The 24468-nt window shown below is 36.9% G+C and overlaps 1 protein-coding gene across 1 annotated transcript in view; it reads right to left on the bottom strand.

The window, feature by feature from the left end:
* Positions 1-24468, bottom strand: part of SPIDR (scaffold protein involved in DNA repair) — a 502960-nt gene that overhangs the window by 312054 nt on the left and 166438 nt on the right. Inside the window, exon 6 of the mRNA XM_043601030.1 lies at positions 12796-13040. Within this exon, the coding sequence (XP_043456965.1) occupies positions 12796-13040 (245 nt within the window). The remainder of the gene's footprint in view (positions 1-12795; positions 13041-24468) is intronic.

The following is a 24468-nucleotide window of genomic DNA, read 5'->3' as shown; positions in this document are numbered from 1 at the left end:
ACAGTGCACATGGTTTTTATTTTCTCCATATCCCCACCAGCACTTGGTATCTCTGGTTTTTTTGAGGATAACCATTCTAACAAGTGTGAGTGATATCTCACTGAGTTTTGACTTACATTACCCTGATGATCAGTGATGTTGAGCACCTTTTCATGTACCTGTTGGCCATTTGTATGTCTTCTTTGGATAAGTATCCATTCAGTTCCTCTGCTCATTTTTAGTTGGATTGATTTTGGTTTGGTTTTTGAGTTGTAGGTGTTCATTGTGTATTTTGGATATCAATCTTTTAATAGATACATGACTTACAAATATTTTCTCCTTGTAAGGGAGACATTCTGTAAGAATGTCTTTATCATTGTGTTAATGGTTTTCTTTTGTGGTTTTGAGGCTTTTCAATTTGGTGCATTCCACTTGTTTAATTTTGCTTTGGTTGCCTTTGCTTTTGGCATCAAATAAAAAAAAAAATCATTGCCAAGACCTATGTCATGGAACTTACCCCATGTCCTCATCTAAGGGCTTTATGGTTTTTGGTCTCACATTCAAATCTTTAACACATTTTGAGTTGGTTTTTGTGTATGGCCTAAGATTGTAGTCTAGTTTCATTCTTTTGTATGTGGCTGCCCAGTTTTCCCAAAACCATTTATTGAAGAGATTGTCCTTTCTCCATTGTATGTTCTTGGCTCCTTTGTCACAAAAAAAATTGACCATATATACAAAAGGACTATTATGATCATTGAAATATGTGTCTATTTTTTATACCAATACCATGCTGTTTTTATTGCTACTCCCTTGTAATATAGTTTGAAATAAGGAAGTGTGATGCCTCCAGCTTTGTTCTTTCTCCAGATTGTTTTGGCTGTTTCAAGCCTTTTGTGGTTTCATGAAAATTTTAGGATTGTTTATTCTATTTCTGGGGAAAAAGCCATTGGAATTTCAAAAGGGGTTGCGCTGAATCTGTAGATTGCTTTGGGCAGTATTAACATTGGAATAATATTAATTCTTTCAACCAACGAACACATTTATTTTTGTCTTCCTCTATTTCTTTCATCAGTGTCTTATACTTTTCAGTGTACAGTACTTTTATTTCCTTGGTGCAGTTTCTACCTAGGTATTTTAATCTTTTGATATAACTGTAATTGGGATTATTTTCTTCATTTCTCTTTTGGATAGTATATAGAAATACATGTGATTTTTGTATATGGATTTTGTATCATGCAACTTCACTCAATTCATTTACTAATTCTAACAGTTTATTGGTGGTCTTTAGGGTTTCTACATATAATATCATGCCATCTGTAAATAGAGACTGTTTTACTTTTTCCTCTACAATTTGAATGCCTTTTATTTCTTTTTCTTGCCAAATTGGTGTGGCTAGGACTTCTAGGTATCTGTTGAATAAAAGTGACAAAAGTTGGCATCCTTGTCTTTTTCCTTATTTTAGAAGTATCATGTCAGCTGTAGGCTTACTATATGTGGCTTTTTTATGTTGAGGTACATTCTCTCTGTACTCAAATTATTGGCACTGTTTCTCATGAATTGATGTTGATATTTGTCAAAAGCACTTTATGCATCTATTGAGATACCCTATGATTTTTCTCCTTCATTTTGTTAATGTGGTATGCATATCATGTTGATTGATTTGTGTATGTTGAACCATTCTTACATCCTTGGAATCAACCCCAGTTGACCATGGTGTATGAAACTTTTTTTAATTTGGTTTGCTAAAACTTTATTGGGGATGTTTATGTCTATGTTGATCAGAGACATTAGTCTGTAATTTTCTTGTGGTGTCTTTGATGTTAGTATCAGAGTAATCCTGGCCTTGTAAAATGAGTTTGGAAAAGTTCCTTCTTATTTTATTTTTTGAAAGATTTTGAGAAGGATTGGTATTAGTTCTTCTTTAGTTGTTAGGTAGAATTCACCAGTGAAGGTACCTGTTTCTAGACTTTTCTGTGTTGAGAGGTTTTTGATTACTGATTCAATTTCCTTACAAGTAATTGATCTGTTTAGATTTTCATTTTCTTCCTGCTTCAGTCTTAACAGATTGTGTATTTCTAGAACTTCTCTATTTCTCTTAGGCTGTCCAATTTGTCAGTGTATAATTGTTCACAGTAGTCTCTCATGACCCTTTGAATTTCTGTGGTATAGTTGTAATGCTTCCTCTTGCATATCTAATTTTATTTATTTGTATCTTTTTTCATTTCTTGGTATGTCTTGATAAGGTTTTGTCTTTTTTTTATCTTTTCCCCAAATCATATGATTTTAATCTTCATAAGTAGTTAAGACTTGCTTTGTGGCCTAACATATGATCTATCCTGAAAAATGTTCCATGTGCTCTTGAGAAGAATGTGTACTTTGCTGTTTTTAGATGTAATGTCCTATAAATGTCTGTTAAGTCCATCTGATATAATGTCTCTAAGTCCAATATATCCTTCATGATTTTGTCTAGATGATCTAGCTATTGTTGAAAGTGCGGTGCTGTAGTCTCCTAATATTGTATTTCTGCCTTCTTTCATATCTGTTAAATTTGCTTCATATACCTAGGTGCTCCTATGTTGGGTACGTATTTATAATTGTTATATCTTCTTGATTAATTGATACCTTTGTGACTAAAATGATCATGTTTTCGTTATAGTTTGTGTCTCAAAGTCTGTTTTGTCTGATATAAATATAGCAAGCCCTGCCTTCTTTGGATTTCCATTTTCATCGAATGTGGTTTTATATTTTTTTACTTTCAGTCTATATGACCCTGTAAGGAGTGAATTTCTTACAGACAGTATATAATTGGGTCTTGTTCTTTTATCTCTTCAGCCACTCTACGTCTTTTGATTGGAGAATTTAATCCATTTACATTTAAAAGTAATTATTGATAGGTATGGAGTTACTGTTGCCATTTTGTTAATTGTTTTCTGGCTTTTTGTAATACATTTGTTCCTTTCTTCTTCTCTTTGTCTCTTCCATTTTAATTTGATGATTTGCTACAGTTGTTTGTATTGATTCCCTTTATCTTTTTTATATCTATTACAGGTTTTTACTTTGTGGTTACCATGAGGCTTATAAGACATCTTATATTTAAGCTGTAACAACTTAAGTTCCAATGCATACTAGAGCTCTATATATCTATTTCCTCTTGTTATGATGTTTTATGTTTTTGATGTCACAAATTACAACTTTTCACCTTGTTTAGCCATTAACACATTTTTGTAGTTACAGATTTTTTAATATTTTTGTCTTTTAATCTTCATACTATAAGTGATTTACCCACCACCATTACACATCATTAGAGTATTCTGAAATTAACTACATGTTTATATTTACCAGTGAGATTTATACTTTCATGCTTTCCTGTTACTTTTGTCCTTTTGTTTCAGCATGAACAAGCCCCTTTAACATTTCTTCTAAGGCTAGGCTAAGGTTGATGAACTCCGTTAGGTTTTGCAAGTATGTAAAACTCTTAATTTCTCTTTCAGTTGAGAAAGACAACTTGCTGGGTAGAATATTTTTGGTTGGCAGATTTTTTACTTTTAGAACACTGATATATCATGCCACTTCCTTCTTGCCTGCCAAGTTTCTGCTAAAAATCCACTGCCAGTCTCATGGAGGTTACCTTGCACATATCAAGTTGGTTTTCTCTTGCTGCTTTTAAAATTCTCTTCTTTAGCTTTTGATAATTTAATTACATTTCTTGATGTGGGTTTCTTGGATTCATTTATCTAGAACTCTATAAACTTCTTGGATCTAGAGGCCTGTTTCTTTCCCCAGATTATGGAAGTTTTCAGCCATTATTTCTTTGTTGTTGCTGTTGTTGTTTTTAACGTTTATTTTATTTTTGAGACAGGGAGAGACAGCATGAATGGGGGAGGGTCAGAGAGAGAGGGAGACACAGAATCTGAAACAGGCTCCAGGCTCTGAGCTGTCAGCACAGAGCCTGACACGGGGCTCGAACTCACGGACCGCGAGATCATGACCTGAGCCGAAGTCGGATGCTTAACCGACTGATCCACCCAGGCGCCCCAGCCATTATTTCTTTGAACAAGCTTTCTGTTCCTTTCTCTCTCTCTTCTCCTTCTGGGACAACTATAACACAAATATTCATCCACTTCATGGTATCCTTTAAGTTCCTTAAAGTATCTCCATGCTTTTTCATTCCTTTCTCTCTTTGTTTCTATGTTTAGATGAATTCCATTGCCTGTCTCTGAATTCACTGATCTTTTCTTCCCGCTGATCTAGGCTTTTGAAATTTCTACAGTCACTATATTGTTTTCAGGTCTGTTGTTTCTGTTTGGTGCATGCTTATATTTTCTATCTCCTAAAATTCTCACTTTGGTAATGCATTATTCTCCTGACCTTGGTGAACATCTTTCTGACTATTATTTTGAACCCTTTGTCAGACAAATCACTTCTCTCCATTCCACTAAGGTCTGTTTCTGGAGTTTTTCTTGTTCTTTTTGGAGAACATATTCCTGTTTCTTCATTATCTTGGAGTCTCTGTGTTGATTTCTGTGCATTAGGTAAAATAGCCACCTCTCCGAGTCTTTATAGAGTGGTCTTGTGTAGGTGATGAACCTTATTGTTCAGACTTCCCTGAGCTCTTAGTTGTCTCCCAAACCTTGTGGAAGGCAAAGCTGCATTCTTTGTTCTTAGTAGCTCCCAGTAGTTGTGGGTGCCAATACCTGTCAGTGTGCCAAAGAGTAGGATCTCAGTCAGCACCTAGATATAGGCTGGTTAAAAGCTGCTTTTAAAGTCAGCAACTTTTAAAGTATCCAAGCAGACAGACCTCTTTCATGGAGAGACTGGAAGCTGGGCATTTTTCTCTGCTCCCTCTGCTCTGAGTCCTCAAGGGACCATCAGGTAAGAATTGCTTCCTTGTTTGCCACCATCCTGTGGGACCCACAAATCACAAGTCCCCCTGGCCATCAGGGCCAGGAGATCAAGAGATGTGCCCTCTGGGAGACACTGGAGATCTAGAGTGTACAGGGAGATGTCATCTGCTGACCTCCCTGATCTCTGGGGAGGATGGCAGTCAGCACCTAGGTATGTCTTTTAAATTAGAAGCCTGACCCTCAGTCAGCAGCAGCAGCTTTTAAAGTACACAAATAGGCAGCGTTTAAGAAAAGACTGGAAGATGAGTGTTGTCTACTCCCTCTGTGCTGAACCCTGAAGGGAAAACTACAGCAAGTCCAAGCCAGGTTGACAACTATTTCTTTGTTTGCTATAGTCTTGCGGGTCTTATGGACACAAGCCCTGTTAGCTTTCAGAGCTAGGTGTTTTTTGGAGGCTCATCTAAAGATGAGTAAAAGTCTTAAGAACTGGGGTGTTAGATGTTGGGTTCAAACTCTTTGCTTATGGAAAACCTGGGAGTTATGAATCCCTACCTATTGTATGTCACTATGCCTGGGGTGAAATTTATGGCTAGACTGTGTCTTACCCTTTCCTACCTGTTTCACTGTGGCTATTTTCTAATTCATCCAGTGCATAAGAGTCACTCAGTTTCTGGATTTCTTTCATGGGTAATTGTTTCATGTGTAGCTACAGATTTGGCATGTCCAAGGGAAAAGTGAGTCTAAGAGGTTCTCATATTGCCATCTTGGATGAGAGCCTCCAAATGACTCTTGTCAATATAGTCAGCAAAGTTATTCACAGATAAAATCCAAAACACCAATGCAGAATAAAAAATTCACTAAGAAAGTTAAGATATTTTAATTATCTTTTACACAAAAAAATTGATGGGGAACCTATCTGAAAAGATTCCTGGCATTAGTTCAACAGGGCTAAACATTGCTACAAAAACCGTATGAAGGGGAAAAAGAATAACAATTCAAAAATATTCCAACATTTCCCAAAAAAGCTCATTAAAGTATTTTTTCCAGTTTATTTATTTTTGAGAGAGAAACAGAGAGAGTGAGTGGGGAAGGGCTGGGAGAGAGGGAGAGAGAGAATGTCAAGCAGGCTCTGCACTGTCAGCGTGGAGCCTCATGTGGGGATTGAACTCACAAACCATGAGATCATGACCCAAGCCGAAACCAAGAGTTGGATGCTTAACTGACTGAGCCACCCAGGTGCCCTTCATTGAAATATTTTTAGTAAGCTATATAAAGTGAGGAAAAATAATTTAAATGTAGTATAATGTATTTAAGTTTTGTTTTCTGTTAGATATAATAGGCATTGTGAAAAATAACTTTATCATAAGAATAGGGAGATATGGCTTTATTATTGACAACATACTTAAATATAAAAACAATTTTGCATTGACTTGCATTAGTTATGACTTAAACAGAATAAAGTCATGAACCAAAAAGATAAAATTTTTTTTAAAAGGGAAGGGGCGCCTTGGTGGCTCACTCCATTGAGCATCCGACTCTTTGATTTTGGATCAGGTCATGATCTCATGGTTTGTGGGATCGAGCCCCGTGCTGGGCTCCGTGCTGACAGTGCAGAGCTTGCTTGGGATTCTCTCTCTCCCTCTCTCTCTCTCTTTGACCCTCCCCTGCTCACAAGTGTGCATGTGCACGCACACTCTTTCTTTCTCTCTCGCAAAATAAATACATAAACTTAAAACAAAAAAACAGGTAGCCCAAAGAGTAACATTTCTCTATGGGGCAAACACAAGGGAAAAGTTCAATGTTCTCCAAACTTGAAATGCCAACAACTACTTAACTTGATCCTTGCTAATGAGCCACAATCTGGTTAAAAACAAACAAAAAAGCAACAATTCTTTTAATCACAGCTATGGTCATTCTAGATAAGGAAAATCTATTATTTACACCTGTATTTTTCTTTTTTTTTATGTTTATTTATATTTGAGAGAGACAGTGCATGTGGGGGAGGGGCAAAGAGCAAGGGGGACAGAGCATCTGAAGCAGGCTCTGCACTTAAAGCAGTGAGCAGCCTGATACAGGCCTTGAAGATCATGAAGAACCGTAAGTTCATGACCTGAGCCAAAGTCGGACACTCAACCAGCTGAGTCACCCAGATGCCCAGACCTGTATTTTTCTGTACTCTGTCTGACAAAAGTCAGTAACTGGGTTTTGTTTTGTTTCATTTTGTTTTGTTTGGTGATCTTTGTGAGGATTATCAGGACATCAGTATTTTCAGCATTTTCATAGGAGTTCACTTCAACAAACCAAATTTCTTAATGCAAAACTGTTTCTTTGATCCTTATTAGATAACTAAGAGATTTTTCTAAGCATGATGCTCTAGTGCTTTCATTACAAAACAGCATATGAATCAAAATATATTACCTTTTCCCCTCCTTCAGAAGGAAGTCAACAAACTGTCATCATGGGCAATCATAAGCTATCCTAGTCAGTTTAGAAAGCTGGCTCCTATTGTCAACAGTCTTCCAGTTTGAATGCCTGAGGCTGACAACCCTAATCACATCAAACTCATTTTTAAATTTTTTTTAACGTTTTTTTATTTATTTTTGAGACAGAGAGAGACACAGCATGAACGGGGGAGGGGCAGAGAGAGGGAGACACAGAATCAGAAGCAGGCTCCAGGCTCTGAGCCATCAGCCCAGAGCCCGACGCGGGGCTCGAACTCGCGGACCGCGAGATTGTGACCTGAGCTGAAGTCGGATGCTCAACCGACTGAGCCACTAAGGCGCCCCATCATTTTTAACATTTAAACACATTATCAACTTGGAAGGAATGGCCACAAAACAGACATCCCTCACTTAATGTTTATTTATTTATTCTTGAGAGAAAGAAAACATGCGCACATGCCCCCAGAGCGAGGGAGGGGCAGAGAGAGAGGGAGAGAGAATCTCGAGCAGGCTCTGCACTGAATAGTGGGAGCCTGACGTGGGGCTCAATCACACGAACATGAGATCATGACCTAAGCTGAAATCAAGAGTCAGACACTTAACTGACTGAGCCACTCAGGTGCCCCTGTATATCCCTTATTTATTTATCACTTAGAAATCACAAGAAGAAAACAATCGTCTGCATATTTGTGGAGTTGCTTCAGTCATTAGCAAAAACTCTGTGTCCTCAACTTCTCTGAATGCTCCTTTCATCTTCTTACTCTTCCCCTGAGGGCTCCCTGGCTGTGATCTTGAATGCAACTGCCATCTCTCCTCTCCTTTCCACACAACAGACATGGAGGGCATCCTGCCCTCCTGTGTCTCCTGGGATGTCCACACAACAGACATCCCAGGAAGGGATGGTCTTGCTCTTTACAGAGGCTTCCAATTTTACACCTTCCCTTCTACTACAGCTGTGATGCATAGAGGGAGAGGAACAGCCCATCCCTAATTGTTTTGATGCTATTGTAAATGAGATCATCTTTTTAATTTATTTTTATGCTAATTAGTTGCTACTGTACATACAGATCTGCTATTGATTTCTGTATGTTAATTTCATATCCTGCTATTTACTAAATTCGTTGATTAGATATAAGAGTTTTTCGATGGGAGTCTTTCGAGTTTTCTATATATAGAATCATGATGAAAAAAGCTGCAGACAACACAAATATATGAAAAGATATCCCATGTTCATGGATTGGAAGAATTAATATTGTTAAATGTCCACAACTACCTAAAGCCATCTATAGATTCAATGCAATCCCTATCAAGATTCCAATGGCATTTTCACAGAAATAGAGCAATCCTATAATTTGTATGGAACCACAAAAATCCCAAATACCCAAAGCAATCCTGAGAAAGAACAACAAAGTGGGAGACATCACACATGCTGATTTCAAGCTATACAATAAAGCTATACCAGTCAAGTAAAAACAAACATATAGACCAATGGAACAGAATACAAAGCCTAAAAATAAACCCATGTATACACAGTCAACTAAAATTTGATAAGGGAGCAAGGATACCCAAAGAAGAAAAGACAGTATCTTCAATAAATGGTGCTGGGAAAATTGGATATTTACATGTAAAACAATGAAACTAGACCTCTATTCTTATAATACTCACAAAAATTAACTCAAAGTGGATTAAAAACTTAACCCATAAAACCACAAAACTTAAGAAGGAAACAGAGGAAAAAAGTGGCTTGACATGGGTGTTGGCAATAATTTTTTTTGGATATGACACTTAACCCACAAGGAATAAAAAAACAAGTGGGACTACAAAAAACTAAAAGCTTCTGCACAGCAAAAGAAATAATCAAAATAAAAAGGCAGCCTACAGAATAAGAGAAAATGTTTGCAAATCACATACCTGATAAGCAGTTAATATATAAAATATTCAAAGGAATTTGTACAACTCAATAACAAAACACACGCGCAAATAATCCAATTTTTAAAATGGGCAAAGAACCTGAATAGACATTTTTTTAAGGAAGATATTTAAATGATCAACAGGTATAAGAAAAAGTGTTCAACATCACTAATCTTTATGAAAATGCAAATCAAACCACAATGAGGTATCACCTCACACTTGTTAGAATGACTATTATCACAAAGCCAAGAGATAACAAATTCTTGTTAAGATATGGAGAAAAAGAAACTCTTGTGCACTGCTGGTGGGAATGTGAGTCGGTTCAGTCACTACAGAAAACAGTACAGCGGTTCCTCAAAAAATGAAAAATGGAACTACTGTATGATCCAGCAATTCCACTGCTGAATATATATCTGAAGGAAATGAAATCACTATGTTGAAGAGGTCTGCACCCCCATGTTCATTGCATCATTATTTACAATAGGCAAAACATGAAAACAACCTGAGTCCACTGACAGATGAGTAAAGAAAATGTGGTGTGTGTGTATGTGTGTATGTGTCTGTGTTGTATACATACACACATACACACACAGGAATATTATTCAGCCACTGTAAAGAAGGGACTCCTGTCATTTGTGACAACATAGGTGGACCTTGAGGGAATTATGTTAAGTTAAATAAGTCAGACAGTGAAAGACACTGTATGATCTCACTTATATGTGGAATTCTGAAAAACAGCAACAACAACAACAAAAACAACACAAGCTCACAGAGAAAAAGATCAGAATTGTGGTAACCAGAGGTGGCAATGGGGGGTGGAACTGGAGGAAAGTGGTCAAAGAGTACAAATTGCAGTTATAAGATAAGTAAGTAATGGACATGTAATGTACAACATAAGGAGGACGATGGTTAATTAACACTGCTGTATGGTATATCTGAAAACTGGTAAGAGAGTAGATCCTAAAAGATCTTATCACAAGGAAAAAAACCTCTTTTTTTTTTTTCTTTTTTTCTTGGTATCTGCATGAGGTGATGATGGTCATTTCACAATATATGTAAGTTAAGACATTACGCTATACACCTTAAACAGTGCTTTATATCATTTATATTTTCATAAAACTAAAAGAAAAAAACACAATAAATGTAAAAGTAAAAAAAAATTACTACTAAAATGCAGACCAACATTCTACTTTAAAAAGTAATGGGGGGGGGGGTGCCTGGGTGGCTCAGTCGGTTAAGCGTCCGACTTCAGCTCAGGTCATGATCTCGTGGTTTGTGAGCACAAGCCCTGCGTCGGGCTCTGTGCTGACAGCTCGGAGCCCGGAGCCTGCTTCGGATTCTGTGTCTCTGTCTCTCTCTGCCCCTCCCCCACTTGTGCCCTGTCTCTCTCTATCAAAAATAAATAAAATGTAAAAAAAATTTTTTTTAATTGTTTAAAAAAAAGTAATGGGGGATGGGTGACACAACATGAACAAGTGATAGAACTAACCACACAAAACAGACACCTTCATGCATTCTTGCCAAATACATCTACACACATATAAAAGAATTCAATGCCAAACAGAAAGTGGAAAAAACAACTTCAAGTTTTGTTTGAAAGTATAGAAGCAAAACAATAATAAAAACTCAGACCCTAGTATATCAACTGTACAAAAAATGTATATGGTCAATTTACAACAGAGAAGGTAAGAGGCTAACAATTCCCTCCCACAGGGATGGGGAGGGGGGGGGAGCCTCAGGATATTCTCACCAAGAAAACAAAACAAAACAAAACCATCTGATCCCCTGTATCACCCTCTTGCCTCATCCCAGGCAATGTCAGCTCCACAAAATGTCCTTCCCCACACCTCATGACCAGTCTTGATCCTTTTCTGCTTTCTTTTCTGCTTTTCTTTGACATACAATTTGTCTCCTTTTGACATTACTTCCACTTTACTTCTTGGGCCCTCATCATACATCCTCCTAACACAGGACACACAACAGTGCTCAGCACATAGTAGGCCCTCAGTAGGGTTGGGGACGTGGCTTTCTGTAATTACATGGCATTAACTTCAAAAACAAGGACATTCAAATCCCTCCAACTGTCTTCCTTTCCTGTTCTTTCCAGAGACTATTAAACCACCACCATTTTCTTTTGAGGCTTTAACACACCCACTCTGGGCATAGACCTTCTGAGTTATTTTGTGTTATAAACATAACATAATATATATGGTGAATAAGCATCAATAAACTCACCATGTTACATCCACCCCAGTAGACTCTGTCACATCCTATGCTCCTCCCTCTACTCCTATGCTTAAGACAGGACTCTCCTCCCCAGCCTTCCCTCCCCTACTTCCTTTTCCTAGACACTGACAGAGCAATTATTTCCAACCACTCTGTCTCTACTGGGTCCTCCCCATTATTTTCTAAATAGGCCTCACCTTTCATCTGATGTCTCTTTGGACCCAAGATCCCTTTCAAGCCACTAGCAGCTAATCTCCACATTTGACCTCTCAACTCAAGTCCCCATCCTAGAAGTCACAGCACTGTCCCCACTCCTATGCCATTGGGTTCTCAATATGCATCACATCCTCTGCCTCATTATTTAAACATTTCCTAAACATATCCAAAACCTGTGCTTTTCATTGCCACGTTTACTCTTTCTACCGAAACTCCCTTTTCCTTGAATCTCTCTACTAAGTTTACTTTTGTGGCACTACTTCCCACAAGTTCTCACTTTCATTGAAATGTTACTTTCATTGTTTTGTTCTAATTTAAAACACAAAGAGACCATGTATTACACACGGTTGGTACACGGCTCTCATAAGGCACATCCTGAGCCCCTTTCCATGCCCTGCTCCACCCACTATGGCCTGGCCTTTGTGGTTCTCCATACACATACCAGCTGGTTTCTTATCTGCATCTTTGCTCTCTTGTACATCTTTGCATTTGCAAGTGTTCCTTTGGATAATCTCTGTAACTGTACTTGTAAAAGTAATTTGAATATATTTATTTCTGTTTTCCTCTTTATAACTTTTTCAAAAACAGAAATAGTCATTTACTTGTCTTAATTGTCTAAGTATCTGGAACACTGATGCTCAATAAAATTTGATAAACTCTAACAACCCATCCCACTAAGGAAAGCAGTCATGTAAGCTGTTAGGACTGAAACAGTAAATGCTTGACTTAGATAAACAGTTCCCTAACTCATCTCCAGAAATTAGAACTTCTATAATTGCTTATTGAACTTAGAGTTCTATTCTGCCAATTTTCCTCTCCAAGTAAACAAGTTAAGTATTTTTAAGTTAACCTTTTAGGTATTTGGATTTTTTAAAATTTTATTTATTTATTTTGAGAGAAAGAGCGAGACAGCGAGAGAGAGAGAGAGAGAGAGAGAGAGAGAGAGAGCGCGCAAGCAGGGGAGGGGCAGAGAGAGAAGGGAAGAGAGAGAGAATCCCAAGCAGGCTCTGCACTACCAGCATGGAGCCCGATGCAGGGATCAAGCCCATGAACCAAGACCTCAGCTGAAACCAAGAGCTGGACCTTAACCAACCAAGCTACCCAAGTGCCCCAGGGATTAGATTTTTAAAGAAATATAACAACTTTATAAACAAGTATTTAAAGAGATGTAATTTAACCTTAGAAGCTTCATCTTTGCTGATGGTCCTGGAGTCCTGGGAAACGTCTGCTTCTGGGGCATGTACAAAATGGTCTCTGCAGATTTCACCTTCCGCCTTATTGGTCTCTCCATCACCTCTCTAACATCAGTTCCAAAATCCATGTGGTTTTTGGGAGAGGATTCTGAATCAATGAACAAGGCATTCTCTGAGTCATCTTCCTTTTCACTATCTGATGAATATTCCAAAATTTCTGTAGAACTTCTCTGAAAAAAAAATTAAGAGAAATGCAATTACATTGGGAGAAGTCTTTATTCAAGTCCATATTTACATACACCTGTTATTCCATTCTCTTCTGTTTATATTCATTGATATAACTTTGTAAATACAGTTATTTGTAGGTTAAACTTTTATTTTGACATGAGTTCCAAAGTAAAAAAAGCCATATACACAAAGACAAGAGAGTGTTAAGCCAGTTGTAAGCCAGATATTATCTCATAAAATCCACCAAATTCAGTGCAAGTATTTCAATCTTCCTTTGGTAAACTAAAAGAAATGTGCCCCATATACAGTGAGTCTCAAAAACTGAACTAGTAAATGGCTGATGATAGTCACTGTAATCTAACATCTACTGGAATAAAGTATTTTTTGGATTTTGAAATTTAATGTGAGATAAATAATGCTATTTGTAACAAACCAAATACAAAGAAAATTGCCTCTTCAGGTGTAAGCTTACCAAAGGATTCTCCAAGGATAAAGACAGAAACTTGACTTTTCCAGCACAATTCCATTATAATATTTTCAAGAGACGAGTTTGAAATGGCTAATAACAACTGTACTTTTTAAGAATATGAGTTATTGCCACTTTTTCCTACCATTTCCTAAAATGTTTTTTATTTTCTCCTACTCAGAATTCTAATTACAATTTTTTTTGAAAACTGGATTATAAAAAAAAACTAAAATGCTTTTGCAGTGTCTCCCCACCCCTCCCCACCCCCCAGCAAAAGAAAGGAAAACTGGATTAAAAAACAGTAGATCGGATCACATAGCCAATCCTGGAGAGAATCAAAACTTTTTCTGTGATGACTTCTGTCTTTGCCTAGACACACAGTAAAATATTTAAGTGTGGTATGTATTTTATTTTCCCAGTACTTGGTTGTACAGGTCAGTCCTGTTTTGTTCTAATGATAGCAATAACTTATCCTTTGACATTCTAATTTTCCAGTGTATTAGTAACATTTTCTAATGGAATACTCATACAAAATTTTAAATTTCTTAAATGTAAACAGTACATTCAGTTGAAATGGATCTTCTGTACCTGGTCAGTTTGTAGTGTAGGCATAGGATCCCTCATGAGGAGCCCTATTTTGACAGATCAACAAGGACTGTGTCCCTAGCACTATAGGAGACACTTGGCTAAAGAGAGTGAAGAGAATACAAGTACATGAGGGTTACTATCGATGGTTACAAGTGCCTGCATGTGTGAGTGTGCAGGGTGGCACTAGAATGTTCATCATTTGCTAATCTATGTAAAACAAAAAGTTTATTACATTTGGCCTTTTATGAAGATTTTATACCTAAATCTTTATTTAACAGCTTAAAAAGGATATCATTCATCCATACACCTCCAAAAACCTGCCTGGGTAGTCACCTGTTCCTAGATACATTTAAAATAAGAGAAGTAAATGAAAAAAACTTCTCAAACATAGAGCTTAGTTCCACTATCCTTTTCACAATCTCAGTTGCATGCTTAAATTACTGCGGTAGCTGATAACCCATTAATAAGCACTAGTCACATGTTTTCCCAACAACACAAATTCTGAATATACATTAACAGTAGGCTACAAAAAAGAACCAGAGCAGTTTAGACTGAAAATTAAGTTGCTTTACACTAAAACTTTGCATGCATTACTTGAGAACTCCAAACTCAATTCATCTTTTTGCTATGAAAAGTCTTTTAGTACTCTCAAGTTTTACACTTCATCCTAGAGCAGGGTTTCTCAATCTCAGCACTACTGCCATTTTGGGCTGGATAATGTGTGGGGGCTCTTTTGTCCCCTGTAGAGCTGGTTAGCAGCATCCCTAGCCTCTACCCACTAGATGAGAGCAGCACGGTCCCACCAGTCATAACTATCAAAAATGTCTCGAGACATCACCAATGTCCCCTGGGAGACAAAATCACCCCCAATTATGAACCACTATCCTAGAAAAATGTCAGCAAATAACCAACCACATTTGGTCTGTGCTGGAGACTCACATGCAGAAGTGAAGGCAACACGGCGATTCACGGGGAGGGAGGGTCAAAATGAAATGAAATAGTACCCCCTTCTCTGTGGGGAAACATTCCAAGACCCTCAGTGGATGCCTGAAACCATGGGTAGTACCGAATCGTACACAGACTATACTTTTTCACATACATGCATACCAGTAATAAAGCTTAATTTATAAATTAGGCACAGTAAGAGATCAATAACAGTAACCAGTAATAAAATACAATTATAATATATTAGAATAAGATTTATGTGAATGTGGTCTTTCTCTCAAACTCTTATTGTACTGTACTCACCTTTCTTCTTATGATGATGTGAGATGATAAAATGACTACTTAACGAGGTGAAGTGAGGTAAATGATGTTGGCCTGTGAATGTAGCATTAGGCTACTAATGACCTTCTGATGATAAGGCAGAAAGAGTATCATCTGCTTTCAGACTGTGGTTGACCATGGGTAATCAACCACGGAAAATAAAACCACAGACAAGAGGAACTACTATAGGTATAAAACAACGTGCTAGAAGTACTGCAACCAAAGTACTGCTCAGGCTCCATGGGGAACATGTAAGAGTAACAAAAAATCCAGGGAGGGCACAGGGAGAAGGGAAGAAGAGCCACCACCTAAAGCTGAATGCTAAGTGTAAGTTAATCAGGCAGAGAGAAGAGCAAGCATGTTCCAGGGAAAAGGAACAGGAGGAGCACTAATAGGAGGCCAGAGAGAACACAGCACATGCAGGAAAACCTACAAGCAGCAGTAAGAGAAAAGGTTGCACGAGAACCGTGCAAACCATAGCAGGGCATCTGGCTTTAATCTGAGGTCGTGAGGGAACCACTGGCAGTTTCCGCAAGGACTAACAAAATCAGATGTTAATATGGAATGATTATCCAAACCACATTCTGAATAACGGACGCTAATATGGGAGAGGGAAGGTACTAAAGCCTGCCAGTGGGAAAGCAGCTAGCGAGAGGGTCTTCATAACCAAAGCAGAAAACAGAGGATGTGAGTGGGAGTAAGAACAGGAGAGGTGCACTTGAAAGAAAATGAGGGCAGAGATGTAAGTATGCTCGAGGATTCTCACACGTGAAAAATCAAAGTGAAGGCAGACTCAAAGGAGACCCCAAGCATGTGTTTGGGCAACAAAAAAAATGTGCTCACCCAGAAAGGGATTTGAGGAAATAATCTGGAGAGGGGTAGCTGCTAATATAATTTGGTTTTGATATGTTCAGGTTGTGATGTCTATGGAATAGCTGAGGTAAAATTGACCAATAGGCAGTTGTCTTTACGGGTCTGGAGTTTTGACAAAGTCATGTGGGATTCAAGAATCATCAAAATAGAAACTGAATGAAAGTACGTGAGTTGGAAAAGACTGTCGCTGGAAGTTCTGTAAAAGTGAGACGAGAGGGTCCAGGCTGGAACTGTGGGAATATCATCAACATTTAAACTGAATTCGGACGATAAGAGACAGAAAAGGGTTTGGGATTTGAGAAAAAAGGGACTGCACAGATATAAGAAACCTATGGGACCTTGGAAATCGTGTGCTCTGAAGAATAAATGGGGAAAAATGGTCCAGTCACTTTGGAAGACCGTTGGAGATTTCTTACTAAATATATTCTTACCATACGACCCCACAATCACACTCCTTGGTATTTATCCACAGGAGCTGTAAACTTATGTCCATGTAAACACCTGCACACAGATATTTAGAGCAATTAATTACTCATAACTGCCAAAATATGGAAGCAACTAAGATGTACTTCAGTAAGTGAATGAATAAACTGTGGTACATTCACATAATGAAATATTAGTCAGCACTGTAGGTAAGTAAGCTATCAACCCATGAAAAAACACAGAAGAACATTAAATGCATATGACTAAGTAAAAGAAGCCAACCAAAAAATGTTATATAGTGTATGATTCCAACTATATTACATTCTGGAAAAAACAAAACTATGGAGACTACAAAAAGATCATTGGTTGCCAGTGGTTATGGGCAGGGGCAGATGAATAGGCAGAGCAAAGAGTAATCTTAGACAATGAAAATACTCTGTATGATATTATAATGATGGATATATGTCATTATGCATTTGTCCAAACCCACAGAATGGACAACACCAAGAGTAAACTTTAACGTAAACTATGGACTTTAAGTGATTATGATGCATCAATGCAGGTTCAACAATTGTAACAAATGTACCATTCCAGTAAGCAATGTTGATAATGGGGGAGGCTATAAACCTGTCAGGGCAAGAGGTATATGGCAAATCTCTAAACCTTCCTCTCAATTTTAATGTAAACCTAAAACTGCTCTAAAAATGTAAGTCAAAAAACCAACAAAAAAAAGGAATAAATGGAAGGTCAGGTGAAAATAGGAGACCTGAAAATTCTTCCAGGAGGCTTGGAAATGCATATTTTAATTGCTTTCAAAGATAGAAAGGACAGCATAAAAAGACACATTTGCTCAAGTATGCACAACTTGTATGACAAAATTGAAGTTAAATAATTAAAATAAAAGTGTACTCCAGACTCTAGTCTATCCTCCAACCACAGCCACAAAATTTAAATGAATTTCCTCAAGGAAGAATTTAATAGCAGTAAGATTGGTAAGATTTAGTAGAAGTTTAGGTAGTACTTTAGAATTTCTTGGCATCAATCCATGGCAATCAATTTTAAGTAGTTTTGGTTTAGGCAGTCACAAATTTAATGAGAACTAGCGAATATGTAAGAATACATTGAAAGCCTACTACCCACATGCTCCCTAAGCTGCTAAAGCTAATTCAAGCAAATTTTCAAGTCTGTCCTTGCTTTTGCATATTTGCAAATCAATTTCAAAACAGAAATAAGTAAAAGCCAAACTAAAAATTATAAAGCAATATTTGGATAATTCCAGACTCATTGGGCATATAGCAGATATATGAGTGGAAAAGAAAGATCACTTGGGGTAGCACAGCTTAGAAAATCTTTAACCAATAAAAGCAGGATTTGACCCCAACACTGTCTCTGCCTCAGCCCTGTCCCTCACTAGCTGATTACCCTAGGCAAGGTACTTAATCTATAAGCTGGAGATATAATAATGCCTAACACATTAAGCATTCAGTTAATGTTAGCTATTATTTTTAACCTTTCCAGTAATTAATTCAAGAATTTGTTTTAAATTTTATGTTTTTAAGCTTGCATTTATTTTCACATAAAGTTTTTTTCCTTGATTTGTAAGAGGATCCGTATATAAAGGACAATGAGGAACACAACAAATGTCTTTAGCAGCCAATCAAACACACAAGCAATGCCTTAACCAGCAGAACAATTCATATATTCTTCATGTAGGCATTTCTGAGAGAAAACAGAAAAGGAATAACATCTTTAGGAAAAGATAAATAGAAACTATAACTTTAGCATATCATATTTTGAGCTCTCTTGAGCTGATAATCCCTGAAGAATGTGTACAAAGTCTCTTCACAAGGACACAGAGAGGAAACACAGCGCCCCAGACACCACCTGTTTTGGCCCAAGCCTATCAGTAAGGAACACATATTCTTTCAGAAAGGTGCATGTGGGTGTGTGCATGCACATGTGTGCAGAGGTGTATGTGTGCATGCACTGGGAGAAGGGGAAAAGACAAAGTTAGGTCGGAAGAGCCTGCAGTTCATAAGCTTGTTTATATTTCATCTTTATATTACAGAATTGGATTAATGGGAAGGAAGAGCTATGAGTTTTAGAACAAGAAAGATGATTATGAATTGCACCTCAGCTATTTGTTTTGTGACTTTGGATAAGTATCTTCATAGACTCTCCCATTTCTCAGTTTAAGCTTCCAAAAATGAAAAATTCTTTTAGAAATATTAAAAGAATTAATGATAATGGCTATTGATGGGGTACCTGGGTGGCTCAGTAGGTTGAGTGTCTGACTTCGGCCCAGGTCATGATCTCACAGTTCGTGAGTTCAAGCCCCACATCAGGCTCTGTGCTGACAGCTCACAGCCTGGAGCTTGCTTGCATTCTGTGTCTCCCTGTCTCTCTGGCCCTCCCCAGCTCACAGTCACACTCTATCTCTGTCAAAAATAAATAAACTTAAAAAAAAAAAAAGACACTGGCAAATCTCTAAATGTACAAAAGTATTAAAAAGATATAAAAATACATACACTAATCACCCTATCACCCTATGTCAATATTAAAAGGATACAAATTTACCTTCACAGTTTCTTTTAAATGATGCAACTGAAATTTTATGTATCTCTTTCTGCTCCTCTTTTCTTCCTTCCTATAGATATCTCTCTCCTGCACTTGGTATTTCATTAGCATTCTACTTTCTCTCTCTCTCTCTCTCTCTCTCTCTCTCTCTCTCTCACACACACACACACACACCCTGATTAGTATTCTTTTTCAAGTTTTTAAATTGTATATAAAATGGTGTGTTCTGAACACAGCTCTGAATAACCTATATTTTTTTGAATCAATATTCTGTTTTTTTATATTTATCCATGTTTACACATGTAGTTCTATTTCAGTGCTACCCAATTAGAGAAGCATAAGTAATTTTAATTAGAAGTTACTAGAAGTAGCAACATTAAGAAAATACAAAGAAACAGGTGAAGTTAATTGTGATAATACTTTTTACTTAACCAAATATATCAAAAGATTATTGTTTCTTGTCAGGGCTCTCACCAGAATCACTTTTAGAAGCTCACTCACTGTACCTCAAAACTCTTCCAGTCTCTATTCATTACACAGTTTGAAAGCCACTGACACATTCCAAGCTATTTGTTATGGCAGAATCCCCCCTCTTGGTACCAATTTCTGTCTTAGCTCAGGCTGCCATACACAACACCATAGAGTAGGTAGCTTAAAAACAAACAAACAAACAAAAAACATTGATATCTGTGAGGCTGGAGAGTCTAGATCAAGGTGACAGTCAATTTGGTTGCTGATGAGGGAGCTCTTCCTAGCTTGCAGATGGCCACTTTCTGGCAGTGTCCTCAAGGAGCAGAGAGAGACAGAGGCATCTCCCTCCTGTCTCACAAGGACCCCATCACCAAATATTATCCCACTGAGAGAGCTTCAACATATGAATTTTGGGGAGGGGGACAAAATTCAGGACATGGCAATCTTCTTCCACATTTTTTAAGGTTTTTATTTTAATTCCAAATAGTTAACAAACAGTGCTATATTATTTTCAGGTATACAATATAGTAATTCAACAATTCCATATATTACCTAGTGCTTATCATGACAATTGCCATCCACATCACCTTTTTAACCCATCTCTCCACCACCCTTTCCTCTGTTAACTGCCAGTTTCTCCTCTAATGAAGAGTCTGCTTCTTGGTTTCTTTTTTTTTTTTTTCTCTCTCTCTCTCCCTATTTTCCCTTTGTTATGTTTCTTGAATTCCATATATGAGTGACATCATATAGTATTTCTCTTCCTCTCACTGACTTTTTTCACTTAGCATTACACTATGTAGCTCCACTCATGGCACTGCAAATGGCAAGACTTCATTATTTTTTATAGCTGAATTAACATTCCATTGTATCTACACACCACATCTTTTTTTATCCATTCATCAATCAGTGGACACTTGCACTGTTTCCATGTCTTGGCTATTGTAGATAATGCTTCTATAAACACAGGGGTGCATGTATCCCTTTGAATTAGTGCCTTTATATTCTTTGTGTAAAAATCCAGTAGTGAGATTGTTGAATCATAGGGTAGAGCTATTCTTAACTTTTTGAGGAATGTCCATACTGTTTTCTACAGTGGCTGTACCAGTTTCCACTCCCACCAATAGTGCAAGACGATTCCTTTTGCTCCACATCCTCACAATCATTGTTTCTTGTGTTGTTGATTTCAGCCATTCTAACAGGTGTGAAGTGTTATCTCATTGTAGTTTTGCTTGTATTTCCCTGATGATAAGTGATGCGGAGCATCTTTTCATGCATCTGTTGGCCATCTTGATGTCTGCTTTAGAGAAATGTCTGTTCATGTCTTCTGCCTATTTTATAAGTGAACTATTTGTTTTGGGGAGTTGAGTTCTTTATATATTTTGGGTACTAACCCTTTACCAGATATGTCATTTGCAAATATCTTCTCCCGTTCTGTAGACTGTGTTTTAGTCTTGTGATTGGCTTCCTTTGCTGTGCAAAAGTTTTTTAATTTGATAAAGTCCCAATAACTTTTCCTTTGCTTCCCTGGCCTCAGGAGACATAGCTAGAAAAAGTTGCTACAGCCAATGTCAAAGAGGTTACTGCCTGTGTTCTCTTCTAGGATTTTTATGGTTTCAGGTCTCATATTAAGGCCTCCAATCTATTGTGAATTTATTTTTGTGTATAGACTAAGGAAGCAGTTTAGTTTCATTCTTTTGCATGTAGCTGTCCAGTGCTCCCAACACCATTTGTTGAGAGAATTTTTCCCATTAGATATTCTATACTGCTTTGTCAATTGGCCACTGATTAATTGACCATACAGTTGAGGGTTCACTTCTGGGTTCTTTATTCTGTTACATTGATCTATGTGTCTATTTTTGTGCCAGGACCATGCTATTTTCGTAATGTAACTGGAAGTCCGAAATTGTGATGGCTCCAAGTTTGCTTTTCTTTTTCAAGATTTCTTTGGCTATTTGGGGTCTTTTGTGCTTCCATAAAACTTTTAGAATTATTTGTAGTAGTTCTATGAAAAATTCTGTTGGCATTTTGATAGAGATTGCATTACATGTGTAGATTGCTTTGGGTAGTATAGACATTTTGACAATATTTGATCTTCCAATCCATGAGCATGGAACGTGTCCACATTTCTTTGGGTCATCTTCCATTTCTTTCATCAGTGTTTTACAGTTTTCAGAGTACAGGTCTTTCATCTCTTTAGTTAGGTTTATTCTTGGTATCTTATTATTTTGGGTGCAATTGTAAATGGGAAAGTTTTCTTAATTTCTCTTTCTCTTTGGAAAGTATAGAAATGCAACAGGTGTCTGTACACTGATTTTGTATCCTGTGACTTTATTGAATTCATTTATCAGTTCTAGCAGTTTTTTGGTGGAGTCTTTTCTACATAGAGTACCATATAATCTGCAAATGGTGAAAGTTAGACTTCTTCCTTGCCAATTTGGATGCCCTTTATTTCTTTTTGTTGTCTGATTGCTGTGGCTAGGACTTCCAGTACTATGTGGAGTAAGGGTGGAGAGAGTGGACATCTTTGTCTTGTTCCTGACCTGAGGGAAAAAGCTCTCAGTTTTTCCCCATTAAGAATGATGTTAGCTCTGGGTTTTTCATATATAGTCATTATGTTGAAATATGTTCCCTCTAACCCTACTTCTTGAGGGTTTTTATCATGAATGGATGTTATACTTTTTCAAATGCTTTTTCTGCAGCTATTGAAATGATCATATGGTTCCTATCCTTTCTATTATTGATGTGATGTATCACAGTGATTCATTTGCAAATACTGAATAAATAGCACATGACAGTGGTGAATGACTGTTTTAATGTATTGTTGAATTCTGTTTTCTTGTATTTTGTGGAGAATTTTTGCATCTGTGTTCATCAAAGACACTGGCTTATAGTTCTCTTTTTTAATGGTATCTCTATCTGGTTTTGGTATGAGGGTAACTCTGGTCTCAGAATGAAGTAGGAAATTTTCCTTCCATTTCTGTTTTTTGGAATAGTTTGAGAAGAAGACTTCTTTAAATGTTTGGTAGAATGTGCCTGTGAAGCTTACTGGAACTGTACCTTTGTATGTTAAGAGTTTTTTAAATTACTGATTCCATTTCTTTGCTAGGTCTCAGTCTGTTCAAGTTTTCTATTTCTTCCTGATTAAGTTTTCAGAATTTACATGTTTCTAGGAATTTATCCATTTCTTTAAGCTTGTTTAATAGGCATATAATTTTTCATCATGTTCAAATTATTTGTATTTTTGTGGCATTGGTTGTTATTTCTCCTCATTTGTAATTTTATTTATTTGGTTCCTTTCTCTTTTCTTTTTGAAAAGTCTGGCTAGAGGTTTATCAAATTTACTGATTTTTTTTTCAAAGAATAAGTTCCTGGTTTCATTGGTCTATCTTTTTTAAATTTTCTATATCATTTATATCTGCTCCAATCTTTAATAATATTTTCTTCTTTCCACTGGTTTCAAGTTTTGTTTGTTGTTCTTTTTCTAGCTCCTTTAGGTGTAAGGTTAGGTTGTTTATTTGAGATCTGTTTTGCTTCGTGAATTAAGCCTGGGTTGCTATAAACTTGCCTCTGAGTACCATTTTTACTGCAGCCCAAAGGTTTTGGACTGTTGTGTTTTCATTTGCATTTGTTTCCCATGTACTTTTTTTACTTCTTTGATTTCTCGGTTGACCCATTCATGGTCTTTATGGAGTTTCTCTTGTGTTTGATTTCCAGTTTCATAGCATTGTGGTCTTTTAGAAAAGATGCATGGTTGACCTTGATCTTTTTGACATTGTTAAGGCTTGTTTTGTGGCCTAGTATGTTACCTATTCTGGAGACTGTTCTATATGCACTTGAAAAGGATGTATATTCTGCTGTTTTAGGATGGAATGTTCTGAATATATCTGTTTAATTCATCTGGCCCAGTGTGTCATTTAAAGCCATTGTTTTCTTGTTGATTTCCTGTTTAGCTGATCTGCCTGTTGATGTGAGTGGGCTGTTAAAGCCTCCTCTATTATTCTATTATTTTCAATTAATTCTTTTGTTATTAACTGTTCCATGTATTTGGGTGCTATGTTGGGGTGCATATATACAATTGTTAGATATTCTTGTCGGATTGTTCCCTTTATTACTATATAAAATCCTTGTCTCTTGTTATAGACTTTGTTTTAAATTCTATTTTGTTCGATATAAGTATTTCTACTCCTGCTTTCTTTTGACATCCATTTGCATGATAAATGTTTGTCCCCTCACTTTCAATCTGCAGGTGTCTTTAGGTCTAAAATGAGTTTTCTGTAGGCAGCATACAGATGGGTCTTGTTTTTTTTATCTATTCTGTCACCCTATGAGTCTTCTGATTGGGAGTTTAGTACATCAACATTCAAAGTAATTATTGATAATATGTATTCATTGTGATTTTGTTTTGTGGTTGTTTCTGAAGATTTTCTCTGATCCTTTCTTGTCTTTCATAGTTTGCTGATTTTGTTTAGTGATATATTTGGATTCCTTTCCCCTTATTCTTTGGATATTTATTAGTGGTTTTTGGTATTTGATTATGATTAGGTTTGCATATAACTTCTTCTGCATATAGCACTCTGCATTAAGTTGATGGTCATTTAATTTTGAACTAATTATTTCTGTCTCTCCTCTCCACGTTTTTGGTATATGTTGTCACATTTTAGATCCTCTTATTTTGTGAGCTCCTTAACTTATTTTTTTACAGACATATTTTTACTGCTTTTGTGTTTCCTACCTTCATACTGTCACTTCTGATCTCTCCTTTCCAC

The sequence above is a fragment of the Prionailurus bengalensis genome, chromosome F2 (genome assembly GCF_016509475.1).
Source record: "Prionailurus bengalensis isolate Pbe53 chromosome F2, Fcat_Pben_1.1_paternal_pri, whole genome shotgun sequence".
Classification (NCBI taxonomy): domain Eukaryota; kingdom Metazoa; phylum Chordata; class Mammalia; order Carnivora; family Felidae; genus Prionailurus; species Prionailurus bengalensis.
Note: the sequence above shows the minus strand (reverse complement) of the source record. Positions and strands in the feature narration are given on the sequence as shown.